Here is a 15,123-nt window from a genome sequence, read left to right as displayed (position 1 = left end):
AGTTACTTTACTGCTTTCCTTTATCAGGTGGTTGTATCAATCAAGACACCATTTTTTTTAGGGCCATGAATTTATTTCAGAGTTATGGTATAATGTACTTAATATAAGTAAACATCCAATAACTAAATATAATACAGTAGTAATATTATGTTTGTATTCTCAATAAATTTTTTATTCATAATAACAAACTATATTCAACACAATTTCATACATTATGGTGCTAGCCAACGTGCTGTGCGGATGCAAAGTCATGGGTTAATGAAAATACAACGGAAGCAAAGAGGACGCAGCCTTTTGACGTGCTAGCCAAGTGCCGGTTGTCGCGTTTTTTTTTTATTTTCAAAAAACAAAAGACAGTTTATTAAAAGCTCTCTGGAAATGAAACGTTTTTGCGCGCCGTGTGTCTGCTCTGCTAGCGAACAAAAGGTGCGCATCCTAGTGCTTGTGAAAGTCAAACCAAAGAAATTCCAGCTTTGTTCACTTGGCTCGGCTGATTAATAAAGTTTAAATGAGATTTTCCGCCGTGTGTGAGAATGAGAGTTACAATTCAAGATAAGCATCTCGTGTCGCTTTCGGCCAAAATCGTATAACGACGGCATTTTTGTTTTCCCAATTTCGCCGTCAACCAACCAGCAAATGTCCCAAGGGCCATTTTCGAAATTCCGCGCCCGTCGAGCCAAACGGGCGGAATAATTTAACGTTCCCTTGGCGATTCGCAGTTACGAATAACTTACAAACCCTCGGCTGGTGAATTTGCAAATGAAGTTTGTGCGAAAGGCGAGATTAGAGTTTCTGACTGCTTTTATTTGAGTTGAAATTTGAGACTTAATTTACTTTTCACTCCGAGCAAAGATAAAGTTTCCCACACCAGTGACATACACAAATTTATATCAATTTATGAAACTTTACTTTAATTTTTTGAGATATAAGAAATGAAAAAAAGTTTACATGCAAAATAATTAAAGCCATCTTTGTTTCACGAAATCCCTTCAATAATTGTCAATTAAATCATGGCTTAGCTTCACATCCATTCTCTGCTAAAGCTCAAATTTCAAGAGAATGTTGATTTGTGTAGAAAGTTTCAGATTACCGTTTCAGCTGCTCTGCGAAAAGCATCCTCCATTCAAAATGATGAAAAGATATTTTCACTTTCAGAAAAAAAATATGATAAACCCTTGAGGACGCCGCAGCGACGGGGAGCAAAATTTTGCGTGCACACAATGAAAAGAGGCTCTCCCAACCGCAGAGCCGTGAAACAAAATAAACGTGTGTTGGAAGGCAGATGGAAAATGACCCTCATTTGTTTCTGTCCTCGTCTCGCAAAAACTTCCTTTGGGCCGAAAATAAATTATGGATGAAAATTTGGCAAGCTTGTCTAATATACAAAGCGGCTGATTATGCGCTCACGAGTCCCTAATCAAATTCCAGCAGGTGGGAATTTCTCCCCAGCGGCGGCGACAGGCAGCGAATTCGACACAAGAGCAGTGATTAGTCGGAATTAAGCAGCCGCCGCACCCACCATTCCATCATATTACGAACATATTATATAACCCCCTCACTCTCAAGCGGCGTAAATGTGTACTTCTTAGTCCTTAATTAATTAAGTATGGCGCTGCGAATTAATTAATAATTCGACGACAAAGGCACTCTCTCGTTTTGATTCGGTCGGCTTTCTTAGTAGCGGGTCTTGGCGTAGAAACCGTGGCCGCCCTCCTCCTTCAGCAGCTGGTAGTAGCTGAACACCACGAGCCACAAGTAGAAGAAGATTGCTGCAGAAAACCAGGCAAAAACACAGTCAGATTTACGGCACTTGAGCAAAAAGTTCGGCAAAGTCGGAGCAAGCATTTCAATTTGAGCGCGTTTCGTGCTGGCAAAAAAGTTCTGAGCAATGTCTACCCGTCGTTAATGGAATTTTTAATTCGAAAAGTTAGGCAACCTGTCCGGCGTCTGTGCTTAGCAGGTTGCGTGATTCAGCTCTGCCGAGTAGAAAATACTTCGCAGAGTAAAAAGGATTTGTGAAGATTCTAAATCATAGCTTAGTTTTTTTGTTTTGCAGAAGAAATAAATTGCAGAAATATTTGAATTTTGATTTTTAGTTGCTGTAGTTAAGGATACTTCAACCAAAAATGGCAATCCATATAAATTAATAACAATAAAAGCATTGCAGTCGTTGGCAACATTTTCGAATGGACGTCAAACGACGATATTTCGCAAAAAGTATCGCTTGAACAAAAATACAATCTGGCAAGCCATTTCCATGCTCGAAATCGACGGGCATTTTGCCAGCAAACGCGCTCTTTGTTTCTGCCGCACGCGCGCCATGTTTGTCCATTACAATGAACCGATAGGCGATTAATCTCTTTCATTCACGTGGCGCGGAACTAATCAAGCGTCAGACTTCATTAATTTACCACGCGGACGCTCGCAAATTCGACGCTGCACGATAATTCGCGTGGACACACTTCCGGGCTTATATATCGTCAAAAAAATTATTCATACCATTTCCGAGGAGGCCGACGATCAGGTAGAGGGTGCCCGTGGTGGGATCGCCCCAGATGTAGAAACGGATGGCGGTGTAAATGATGGAGATGACCATTCCGACGACCAGCATGATGCCCAAAACCACCCAAGGTAGCAGCAGGTATTTGTTTTGCTGCACGAAAGGATCATAATTACTTTCCTGATAAGTGCTCGATTAATTTTAATAAATATGCCTACCCAGAGAGCGCCGAGGATCAAAACCAATGAAATGAGAATAGTCATGGCAAGATTCACAGCCAGAATGATGCGCACTGTAAAACAAAACAAAATTTACAATTTTATTTATGTAAAATTTGAAGTAATTTGAAATTATCAAAATAAGTTAGGTTTTTCAAAAAACTCTGCTGTTTGGTTATATATGACTTAAAAAACTTCACGGTTTTGCAATGATGTGAAAATAACCCAGATTTTTTTAAGTAATGATTTTTTTTAAGAATTTTATTACAATGGACAACAAAAGTTGGATGAAGTCAGGTTATGGTTTTGTATCGCCTTTTCTTGATGATTTTTTTAAGTCAATTTTTTTTCTTAATAATATTATGTAACATTTATTTTATCTTTTTTTGCAACACAATTGAAAAAATTGAATGCAAACAATGTATTTGTCAGTATTTGTAACAATGTGGACAAATAAACAACAATAATAATTTAATTTAATAAAAAAAATAATAATAATAATTTAAACTGACGTATTTTGATTTTTTATTTTATGTTTATAAGTTTATCATGATTATTATTAGATTTTGTTCAACTTACCGATTTCCGAATCAAGAGTGTCAATAATTATGGTTTGCATCTTTATGTCCGTCAGCAGCACGACGATCATGGTGACAAGGCCGATTATCTGCACATACAGTAAATAAAATTTAAATAAAATATTTCAAGCGGAAAGGAAACAGGCATATTTTTGCCATTAGTGTGATTACGGCGCTGCGAGTTGCTGCACAAAGTGCAAAGCCGCTGATATGCGCATGCAAGTTTATTTTTGCAGCATATCGCGCTCGCACTGTTGGCGACAGCGAGAAAATTAATTCGCACGCCGCAGCGGCTGCTGCGGAGTGCAGGCGCTGAACAAAGAACGGGCTTGTGCTCAAAGTCGGCGCGACGCTGAATGCAATGCAATAATGACCTCAGCACTCCGACCCACTTGCTGCAGCCCGCCAGCTACCAAAGGTGCAATGGGACTTTAATGGGCATATATTTAGTTTGCGGTCGATCACTGACAATGAGTTACACGGAGAGTAGGGCAATGGGAAAATAGTTGCACTCGGCAATCAAAATATTTTCCTTTGCCCAACAATAATATTTGGATAGTTGCAAAAAAAAATTCTCGTCTCGCTCCTAATTAATTTGTATGTATTTTTTTGCTCTGCTGTTCAAACGTCAAACGTTCAAAGTTTGAATATGCTCCTGTGTTTGTTTATTCAGTCTGCGTGTGCCGCGAACTGGAAATCAATTAATGCCCAATGCGCAAACGAGAATTGGCGCACAATAAAGGGGTCCCCTGCATCGTTTGCCTCCTTGCTCGTTTTCAAACAGCCCAAGTTGCTGTCTGCGTCTCTCGCGGCAAAGCCCTTTTTGCGACGCTCACCAAAGCCAATAAAGGAATTATTATTATGTTGGCGGGTTGTAATTGTGACAGCGACGATGTTATTTTCCGGCTCTTTGCCTGCCGGCGAGCAAATGATATGACAAAATCAGGCAACCTCTCCTAGTCTTTTGACGTTGATATGCGCTAGGGCGGATCTCATTTGTGAATGAACTCTCCACATTGACAAAAAATTACTTTCATCTTATAAGGATTTTTTATAGGTAAATTAATTGAAAAAAATTTTAGTCTAAAATTTGCTTGGCTTCAGATGAAAATATAATAATTTGATATCAGAAAAATGTTTCCTTGAAGATTTGGAGTAAAAAAATTATTTCCTTTATTATTCACGGCGTGCTTAGAAAATTTAATGTAAAATAGTTAACATCACAAAGTTTTCACGTGTTTAATTAAATTTTTTAAATACAAGTTCCTGTTTAAACTTTATGAAACTTAATAACTGCATTAATATTACATTTAAACTTTTTAAGCAAGCGAAAATTCAATTTGAAGAAAATGTTGTTGGAAAAGTAGCATCAAAAAATATCCGCTATATTGAGGGAAAATTATTTGTGGACTATTTCGTAAGAGAATCGGGATGATTTAGACGCCTATTTGGTCTATTTGGGAGCAAAAACATGTGCAATTTTTATGGAAGTAACAAACGGCGCAAACGGACCCAGTTTATCAATAGTTTTTTTCTTCAGCAAAATCACGTCTGATATATTAAAAGATTTCTCTCTTCTTCCATCAATATATACCCAATTTTACAAAGTTGTTCAATTTCCCAACGGAAATGTACCGTGGCCTTCATTTACTAATTAATCAATTTTAAGTGGCGATTCCTTCGCTTTATTCCCTCCGGCATGTGTGGGAAATAAACACGGTCATTTAATCTTGCTCTTCCGAAAGGACGACGAGAGTGAGTGGGGTTGGAGAACGTGTGTGGATGAGTCGGTGTACGTGGTGGAGGTCAGAGATATCGTATCGTCGCGGCAGTGGGTTAATTAATTGATGGCGATGCCCCTTAATTGGTGGGCGAATGTACAGTGTACGCTCTTACCATGCCAAGGATGCCGCTCAATATGGTGCCGGCACGTAGCGAAATGCAGCAGCAGCAACCGTCCAACCACGTCATGTTTCTGCAAAAAAATAGGAAGAAAGATATTAATTTTGTGTTATAGAATTTCACGATCTAGGGTTGATTCACGGAATAGCAGGAAGAGCAGGATATTGTTTGTTATTCTTAAACAATAAACAACTCACAAAACTTATCAAGGAAAAGCTGACTTATATAAAATTCAATTCACAAAGATAATAATTGTTTGTTTATAAGATGTACGTTACAGGTATATAATGTACATAATATCACATGCTCGATCTAATGGTTTACAATGAAAATAAAATATTTTTCAATGCTGCTCAGATAATAATAATTGTGAATTTTTAAAGCGCGAGAACAAAAAATGTGTACGTTTGATAAAAAAATTCATTTTAATTTTTTATTTTTGCAAAAATAATTTGCAAACCGCTTCAATTCTCTCTGGATAAATTTAAATTGTTCCAATCAAGAAGTGGTAAGAACTTGCAAGTTAGATGTGATGTAATTTTCACTGAAAGAAAATTAAATTTCCAACTCGGAAAGTGTGTAAAGGTTTTTTATTTAAATTCGTATATTAAATTCGTATTAATAATCCAAAAACACTGAATTTTGATGTCGAATTTCCTATATATAATCAAACTTTCTACTATGACCATTGATCGCCATTGAAATTTGCATTTCGCTTCCTAAATGGAGATTTCTTGAGGAAATAATGTGAATAATAAACGTGTTTTGCAGAAAAACCAAAGGAAACCCCCTTAAAATGTTACAAACAAAGTTTCCTGCGTCCTTAATATATGCATTTCAAGAGAAAAGGGACATTTTCCCTCTTCCTCAGAATGCGTGCTCTGGCCTCATTTTTCGCTCCACAAAGAAGTACCGCGTTTATCAAAAGGGCCTTTTGAAGTATCAATTTTGTCTCATTACTCCTTTGCCAAACGAAAGGCAGAATTTAGCATTGGCACGACTCAAAAGCGGACCTAGGAAAAGACAGAAAGCAGTGCGCTTTTCGGTCGCTTTGACCTTTGGCGAGAGCGAATAAAGGGTTGTAACTAGCACGGCGGCGGCGGCACTTTGCTCTTTTGCACGCGCTTTTCGCATCCAAGCAGTAATCCTCATTAGCCGGCCCAACGCGACGGCAAAGTGCTCCATTACTAAAATGGCCAAATCATGCTGCGCCGCTGCGCATTCAACGCAACGCACCTCATTTTTATACACGGAACCCCAGAATGTAATTTCATTCCCCCTCGTCTCGCCAAATAAAAGCATTTTTTTTTTTTGCGACGGAAAATTTGATTTGCGGCACCAAGCGTTTCCACTCTGCCCGACTGTTGTGCTCCCAAAAACATGAAATTTCATGTGGCGAGACGCCACCACGCCATTCTCTAATAAACAACCAACCGCTCAGACTTTGTTTGAGTTGCACAATAAACGGATGGGAACAATGAGATTTGGGGTAAAAAATCCATTGGCTATTTTGTTTGTTGCTCACAATGGGAAGAGAGAAGTTTTAATATTTTTTATTGCTCAATAAAAGCAAAGGCATTTATTTTGTAACTATTCAAATTGTAAAATTATAATAATAGCTATGGAATAAATAATTATTTTTAATAAATTCATCCTCCGTAAGGTTAACTTGAATTAAACTGATGAAAAACAAGTAAATTAAAATTAAAAATTTATTTGTTTGTTTCAAATGGTTTTATTTTTTTAAATTTATTTTAAAAATTTTGGCCGGTAAGGATGCTAAAATCTGGTCTCGCAACTTCACACATTCACTGACTATGGTGTTGTTGTTACACGTTTGCGAATAATAAAGAGGAAGCTCGACCCTCCATAAATGCACGCACAAAGTTGCTTTGTTGACTAGGTGTGTCTCTCTGTAACTCCCCGACTTAAATTCGTGAGGTCTCTGTGTGTCTCTGTGGCTGGTTGATGGCGCCGCAAATTAATCCTTTCATTATGCATCACCGTTGCGAGTACATCATACCTTATACACGGCGGCACAAAACAATCTGCTAACAATGCACAAAGGGCGATAAAAGCGCCAGCAAGGGTTGATATGTTTTAACGGTGAATGTTAATAGCGTCGTCACATTGTATCAGGTGCCGTGTGTGGTTTTCCTTCCTTCCCCCCTGAGACCACGTGTTCACTAATTGGAACGTACTTGGGCGGTATATCAATGGGGGTGAAAGGAGGTCAGAGGGATGTCTTAATTCTCTACGACACCCTTAACTCCCACGGACACTTCCCACTTTTACGATCCAGGTCTATGGATAAAAAAAGTAATAAAATCCCTCACACTGAACGCGAATAAGGTAGACAAGCAAATTCCTATTTTATAGAAAAAAAAATATTTTTTTTTTAAAATTATACCGACACTTGAAAGATCTTTCATAGAAATTGATACAAAGCTGAAGTATTAAAACAAAATGTAAATTTACCATCAAGAAAATTGATCAAAGCTAACAGTTAGTTAGGTTAACAAATTATTTTAACAGTTTTATATGTAAAACAGCAATCATGATTTTTAATAAGTTGATTTCAGTTTTAAATAAAGAGCATTTAAATTTATTTATACAACATTTGAAATTGAGCAAATCAAGAATGTGTTTTATTAATGACTCTTGATGACATTGGCCTGATATGACATACAAAATGTTTTACATATTTATAAAACAATATTTTTGGATAATCCTGCTTCTCCATTTCATCATCATCAGTGTATGCCGCGTTGCACAAACAATCTAAATTTATCCTCGAAAAACCTTCGTACTCAATAATTTCTATTCTTGCCATCAAATTAAATATTTCCGCTGAGCTATTTTTCAAAGTAGTTTTATTACAAAAACAGAAGATGAAGTAAAGTATTGTATTGTTTGCCTTTTAGTGGTGAGGTAAGAAATAGAAGCGAGGGAGTAAACAAACAAACCCGTTCGTTTTATGCAACCGTCCCACTCTCTTGTGCGTGACCCCATTCTAAATTCGGCCTTCTTTATAGTCTGCCTGGATAAAAGCAGTCACCCGCATCACAAGAATGAATTTTTTCACTCGCGAGAGAAGATTTTATCAATATAAAGTCCTTTCAGCCGCCAGTGCTGTGTTTCCTCCCCGAAAAGAAGAAGCACAAAATTCCGCCTCCGAATTGCAAAATTGATTTTCGCAGAAATGCTTACAGCAGAGGCACCTGCGAAATTCAATTTTTCGCTCGCTGAGCATTCGCATTCCCAAGTTTACGTGCGGTCGCGTCAGTCAAACGCGCGAATTTTACACAATTTGCGAACGAACGGTTATTGACGTCTCTGCCTACACGTTTTTACAGTGGTTAACAAAAATACTTCAAGAAACAAAAAATTCTCAGCTCAGCATGAAATTCAGAACCTTAGGCTATAAAAAAATTAATTACGTCAGTACCCAGAACCGCTTATGAATATTTAACTTCGTATCAAATAGGGGAATAATAAAAAAAATTTCCTGCCCTAAAATATAAATATTTATGATAGTTGCTTCAATTTCAAATTTGCATATTTTTAATATTTTAAGGTAGTGAAAATTAGCTTTGAAGCCGTAAAAAATCATTGGTTTGTTAATAATGTGTTATATTAATATTATATAGACTAAATAATAATAATATTAATAATTAGTTGAGCACTTTGACTCCAACAATAAGGATCTCAAAAGAACATTGGAAATCATGAAAAATTATTAAGTGCACATTTGACTTCAATATAAATTGTAAGAGAAATCACTCTGAGCAGCCATACCATGAAAGCAGCTTTGTGCGGAACTCTTTACGGCAACATTTTTGTATTGCGAACGATGATTTTTAAAAAAGGGGCATTTTGTTGTGCACAACCTTTTGATGCCTAACGATCGTCAGATGAAATTTTTTATGAATAATGACAGCGTTTTGCATGAATTGCTGTCCACTCAGCTGTGTGATGATTAGTGACGAGTTTCGAGATTTTGCTTGTTCAATCACAAAAAAATCCAAGTTCAAATGACAAAAGCATTGTTCTAGAAATATAAAAGCGCATAAAAGTGACTGTAATTATTATAAAAATATTTTTTTTTACTCATAACCTTTTTACATTTTTTCCAGTTATTTCTTTAAGAACTTAGCGTAATAGTTTAATGTTTATTTAAAAGTGTTATTCCTAAACATGTTTTGGAATAGTGCTAATACAAATTAATTTTTGGTCGATGATATCAAGGACTTCCCAGCAAAACTTTCAAGAGACGAGTCTTGTTAAATTTTTGTAAGCAAAATTGTTATAAAAATTTAACTTTCAATTATATTTTAAATGTTAAAATTTGATTCACCAGCTAATAAAACTTTTTTATATGAAAATTCAAAAATATGAATTTAAATTTTGAACGCCTGTTCATAAATCTTATTACTCAAAACAATTATCTTAATTATGTGCAGTTGATCAAATATCAAATGCAATATTAAAAAAACCGACAATTAGTCATGAATTTTGGAGTAAAGTTTGATTATAATCCTCAGCCCGTCTCCCGTCTCCCTCAGTGTAGGTTGAGGCATAAATCGCTTGGAACACATTTTGCTGACGCCCGAGCGGAGAAATAAAATCCCCATCAGCGGCGCGGATTCCATATTTAATGCGCCGTAAATTAAACGCAAACATAATTCACGCCAGGGTGAAAAGTTTTCGCAATATTATGCCTTTAAAAAAGAGAAGCCGTTCCGTTTTTTTTTAACGCTCGGCCAACTTCTTCGCACATTTTTGAAGGCCTAAAAATAAACTCCAGCGGCGGCGTTGGCGGAGAAAGATGCATCTCTTGGCGGCGAATTTGCGCAATTTGTTTCGAGTGGCGGCGGCTCCTCTGAAATAGAGACGCAGCGCGCGCCCCCGATTCCTTCAAGAGCTGCTGCTCAACGCATCAAATTTTTACGACACGCGCCTGCACGCATAAATATTTATGCCAAATGAAATATACTAGCGCCAGATTTTTGCCTGCAGCTATGCAAATAATATGGCCAGAATTTATTCACCATCTTGCAGTTTTAATAAATAAAAAAAAAAACACACGCAATTGCACAAAAATATAGAGCAGTTACCACAATAATAGATGGCAAGATACACAATAAAATTGATAATTTAACCAGCCAATAAATTTTTAATGAAATTGCAGTGCATCATTTTTTAAATAAGATTTTCAACTTAAAATTTTAGTGGTTGAAAATCTTGGAAATTATTTTAGATTTTGGTATCCAAGATTAAACTGATGAATATGATCTCCACACAAGGAAAAAAGTTTCTGTCATTATTAGTTTATCTATTTCAAATCTACTTTTAATCAAATGTAAAAACAACAAAAGTATTGCGAGTTTCGCGGGTATGGAAATTTGATGGTAACAAATACATAGTATTGAAAATAATGTTAATGCGCAAAAAGGGTCTTTTAATTTAGATTACTTTATTCAGCCGATTTTAACAAAACATTTGTGGATTCAAAACTATTTTTCAGCTACAAATTTTGAACTTTTCTGATTTAATTAATTTTGATTCTTAGAACTTCTTGTCAGTGCAACTACAACAGAAAAGTAACATCGATACTCCCTCTGAAGTTGAAGGGAACACGCACACATAAACGAGAAATTCGATTCCTCGCGTTGATAGCTCAGCTCGACGACCCCGAGATTTTCCCCCTGAGCCTGATATATCCGCAAGCAAAGGACCAAAACCATAAAACGGGCTGTGTGCGGTGCACGCAGACTTACAGCGAGAGCGACTGAAACCGTTTGGTGTCACTTCATTATTTTCAGCCAGCGCTTTTTTCGGGGTCGCGTAGGCATCAGGCAAAAGCACTTTGCAGTCCCTGTGCTGCTCCTCATTGCCATGCCACGGCGCGATTCGAGTTTATCTAGCGAGAGAGAAAAAGGAGGCGGAGGCCATCGCTCTGCGTCTCCGCAATTAAAAGAGGAGAATTCTTTTCCACAAGAACCGAGAAGAAGTCCTGCTGTAATTTGAGATGCTGCGCTGCACTTCTTTATAAACCCATAACAGCGGATCTCTTTTACACATCAAGAAAAGTACACATACAACTTTTTAATTGGAGCTTGGAGATAAGGAAAAGAGATCTTGAAAAAGTTGGTTAATCTTGAAAATAAAATTTATTTTTGAAACTTTTTATTCATTTTAAGAGGGGCTAAAATTTTTGAGTCAATATTAAAAACTTCCATTTTCCTTCTAACAATGCGAGTCAAAAAAAGGAGAAAATCTTCTGCCTCTCTTTTATTACAACACTACTTGTCTTTCGTATTTTCCAAAAACCCTCTCTCTCGTTATATCAAAGCCGACGGCTTAAGGCCACACTACGCTGGTGAATAAAAAATATCAGCTGAATCTTCTCAGGCGCATTAACCCGTCTCTCCCTTTTATGCACTTTTTTTTGTAAATCTACACTTTCATCGTGAGGCACGCGTCGCAGGCCATATTTAGTTGGAAGGTCGAGCGCAAACATCAAAGGAGAAATCATAGAATCTCGCTTCAGTGGGGAATATCTTTGTTTGATGAATTCACGGCCGGCACAGAGAGAAAAGGGCTAAGCAGGCACGTGTTTGTGAAGAAGAAGTGCACACAGAGAGAAACCCTTCTACAGGGAATAGTATTTTTACATGTGTCAAGTGAAATTGTCAAGAATCCACAACATTAATTCTCTTTCATTTAAAATTCAGACATGCTGACGCAGGTCTTTGAATGCGAATTTCCGAAAGCCGCAATTTCCTGCCGCAGCTTCTACCGTTCCTGATTATAATGACGAGTTTGTTATTAAATTTATCAAAAAAGGTTATAAACATATTTTCGCAAAGACGTATGCAGATTACATGGAAAGTTAGTCGTAGAGATAAAAATAGGTTTATGACATATTTAGATTTTAATTGAGTTACAAAAACTGATTGTGTAAAAGAAGATTGATAGATATAAATTCATTAAGCATGAAGCTTTTGAACTGACCACACTGTTTTAATATTAAATATTTAAGTGAAAACAATTATTACCCAGTCACATTGACCGTCTAAGATAAACAGCGAACAGCATGTGATTGTGATAAATAAATATGACTGAAAACAAATGATAAAAACGCTGGGAAAATCATTTTTAGAGTTATGCAGAAAAGGAATATTTGTGTAAATTTGCTTTTTTCTTGTGCGATATATGAGCCCGTTCTGGTGACAGCAATATTCGTTGTTGGCTTTCTGCAGAAACAAACGTCTCCAATTTCACGGTACCAGGCTAGCCGTTTTTCAATTACACGAACTCGCACAGGCATGCAAAGAAAACGTGCATGTGTAGGTGTTTTCTCTCTCGGCACAAATACAAGCAAACAAATAATATTTTATTCCTACCTGCCGGATAAAGATTATTCCAACAAAGCACAGAACGGGTTTACGAGAATTTGAATAAAAAGCTGCGGGGAATGCCAGTTTGTTTATAGAGAGACTAAATCCCATTCAGGTGTTACATGTGGAGAGCGAGCACAAATGTTTTTAACTAAAACGTCGCCGCCGCGAGTATATTGTGTGCGCGCATGAAAACATGCGGCGCTTTTTCCATCTGGGAATTGTTTACGTTTTTTGTTTGGGCCCTCTGATGAGCTTAGAGCTGCCATAGAAAAAGAGAAAAGATTCCTTGGCTGGCCCATTGGACGACAATGGAAACGCTCGCGAGCTTTATGACTCTCGGAGCAGATGCTCTTTGTGCGTCTAGAAAAATACTGTTATTGGTCGTGGCACAAAACGTGCTCACGGTGAGAGCTGTTCGAGGACACCTGGACCTTTCCGGAAAAACGTGCGTTTTTTTCATCTCAAAAAAATAACGGATACAGGGTTTTGTTGCCGGGGCGCTGCGCAATTCAATTAGCAACAAACGCGCGGACGAAGGAGAGTGCCAAGGGCAGCTATAGGACGCCCGCCCACCTGGTTTCTTGCAATAATTTTCTTACTCAAACAGTCTAGAATATACAACACAAGACGGTTTACTTTCTGGGTGGTGCGATTTTAGAAACCAAATCATTTTTACATAAATTAACTGAGAATATTTTATAGAAGAAAAGCCTTAAATTTTTATGAGGGACACTTTGTATCTTCTAAAAGAAATTTAACTTGCATTTGAAAAGTAAGCAAGACACTCCGAAAACAAATTGTAATGTCCTAATTTTATTAAAAACATTTGTTTTTAAAAATTGTTATCTTTTTGTATATTTGAGATGATAAATTAATATATTTGTATGTTACCAATAAGGACAATAAAAATCAATAAAAATATTGATGACCGATTTGAATTTAAAGTTTGCTTTTTTTGTGAGTTTTTTAAGAAAAAACAATATCCTAGCTGCTCTAAAAAAAAAATTTTCTAGAATTCATAATGTCAAATTTGTTGGTTAAAAATTGTTTTGTGTGTAAGAGAACTTTAAATAATTTTTTTCACAAAAAAGTGTTAATTTGAAAGAAAGAAAAACTCCCTAAAACTTCCTCAAAATTTAATCTCGTTAATTCATGCAACACTCTCATTTTATTTACAAACAATTCTTAAAAGTTTAACTTCAAAACATACGGAGAAATACATTATTATTTTAATAAAAATAATTGAAAATTGAATAGGATAAAAAAGAAATAAAGATTGAATTTCCACGGAATGACGACCGTGCGGCTAAATGGAATTGGAAAAGTGAGTGAAGGGAAGAGTTCGCAATAGGAAAATTGCGCCTACAACCGAGAACGTTTTGCGCAACTGCGAAATAACAAAACTGCCAGTAAGCACGCTCAATGCTTGATGTTATGCACAATGTGCAGTAACTGCGGCTGCATTCCAAATAACGCAATATACTCGGAATAAAGTACTTCAATCATAATGTAAAGCAAAAAAGTGACGCAAATGAAAACGCCTCTCATAATCATTCGCTTGAAGTACCCCCAATTATCTATTGCCAAACTAATTATATAAAATTTTGTCCGATGAATCGTGAATTGATTTGAATGTGAAATTAATATTTGATCTAAATAATATAAAATATAAATTCACCTGTTATTTAGTTAATCCTTTTCAGCAGTTTTAACTGTTCCCGAATCCCACGCTTTCTGCCGAGCAATGATCGGAGAGGCCGCGCTAGGAGCACTAAATAAAACTGACTGACTAACGAAGTTGAGGTGCGGACGAAAGAACCTCGGCGGACCGACGGCGAGCTGAGCGACCGCCAGAGAGCGTCCCGATCTGGGTCACTGACGTAACGTGCCGCCCGCCAGCCCGACCATCTCCATACCTGGCAACTTGCTCTGTAGTGCGTATACCTGGCGGACGAACAAAACAAGTGATCGCGTCACCGCATCTCTTCGTGGATGCTGAGGAGTGCAGCTCGAGTCTGCTGCTCCGTTTGTTGTCGTGGCTCTCGTCCGATTTAGAATGGTGAAAAGAGCACGAAAAGAGTTCAATGTCGCGTCTCTCTCGCGAATGCTATTTTTAACAGTATATATGTCATTCGACGAGCGGATCTTTTTCAACTATAAAGTTGTTGAAATAATGAATTTTCAAAGCTGCTAACAGATTTATCTGTTTGCAAAGACGACAACATACTTGAAAAAAGAAGAAGATTCGCTCAAATACGTTTAAAAATCTTTTAAATTTTGAACTATATCATTTTTCAAATTTTTATTTTTAATTTTAAAACTAATTTAATAAAATAAATAACATCAAAGTTTATTATTGCAACATTAATTTTAAAACCATTAAATTTTTTTTTTGTTATTTCTCTAAAAGTTAAAGTAATGGAAATTTAAAACAAATTTTACGTATTTCATGAAGTAATGTTTTTGTCAATGATTAAATTTCAAAACCCATTTGATATCCTAAAAATTATAGAATTTTT

General features: G+C 36.7%; 1 protein-coding gene across 1 annotated transcript; it reads right to left on the bottom strand.

Moving 5' to 3' along the window:
• Positions 1-60: 60 nt before the first annotated feature.
• LOC132197644 (uncharacterized) lies at positions 61-14,460 on the bottom strand. The gene is made up of 6 exons (XM_059621054.1): positions 14,283-14,460; positions 5,193-5,271; positions 3,298-3,385; positions 2,719-2,792; positions 2,500-2,653; positions 61-1,769 (listed from the first exon to the last, which is right to left on the bottom strand). The coding sequence occupies exons 2-6, from the start codon at positions 5,265-5,267 to the stop codon at positions 1,675-1,677; spliced, it is 486 nt and encodes a 161-aa protein (XP_059477037.1). The 5' UTR covers positions 5,268-5,271; positions 14,283-14,460; the 3' UTR covers positions 61-1,674.
• Positions 14,461-15,123: the final 663 nt, after the last annotated feature.

This window comes from Neocloeon triangulifer, unplaced genomic scaffold (genome assembly GCF_031216515.1).
Source record: "Neocloeon triangulifer isolate White Clay Creek 2 clone unplaced genomic scaffold, ASM3121651v1 ptg000001l, whole genome shotgun sequence".
Taxonomy (NCBI): Eukaryota; Metazoa; Arthropoda; class Insecta; order Ephemeroptera; family Baetidae; genus Neocloeon; species Neocloeon triangulifer.
This window is presented reverse-complemented; position numbering and strand designations above follow the sequence as displayed.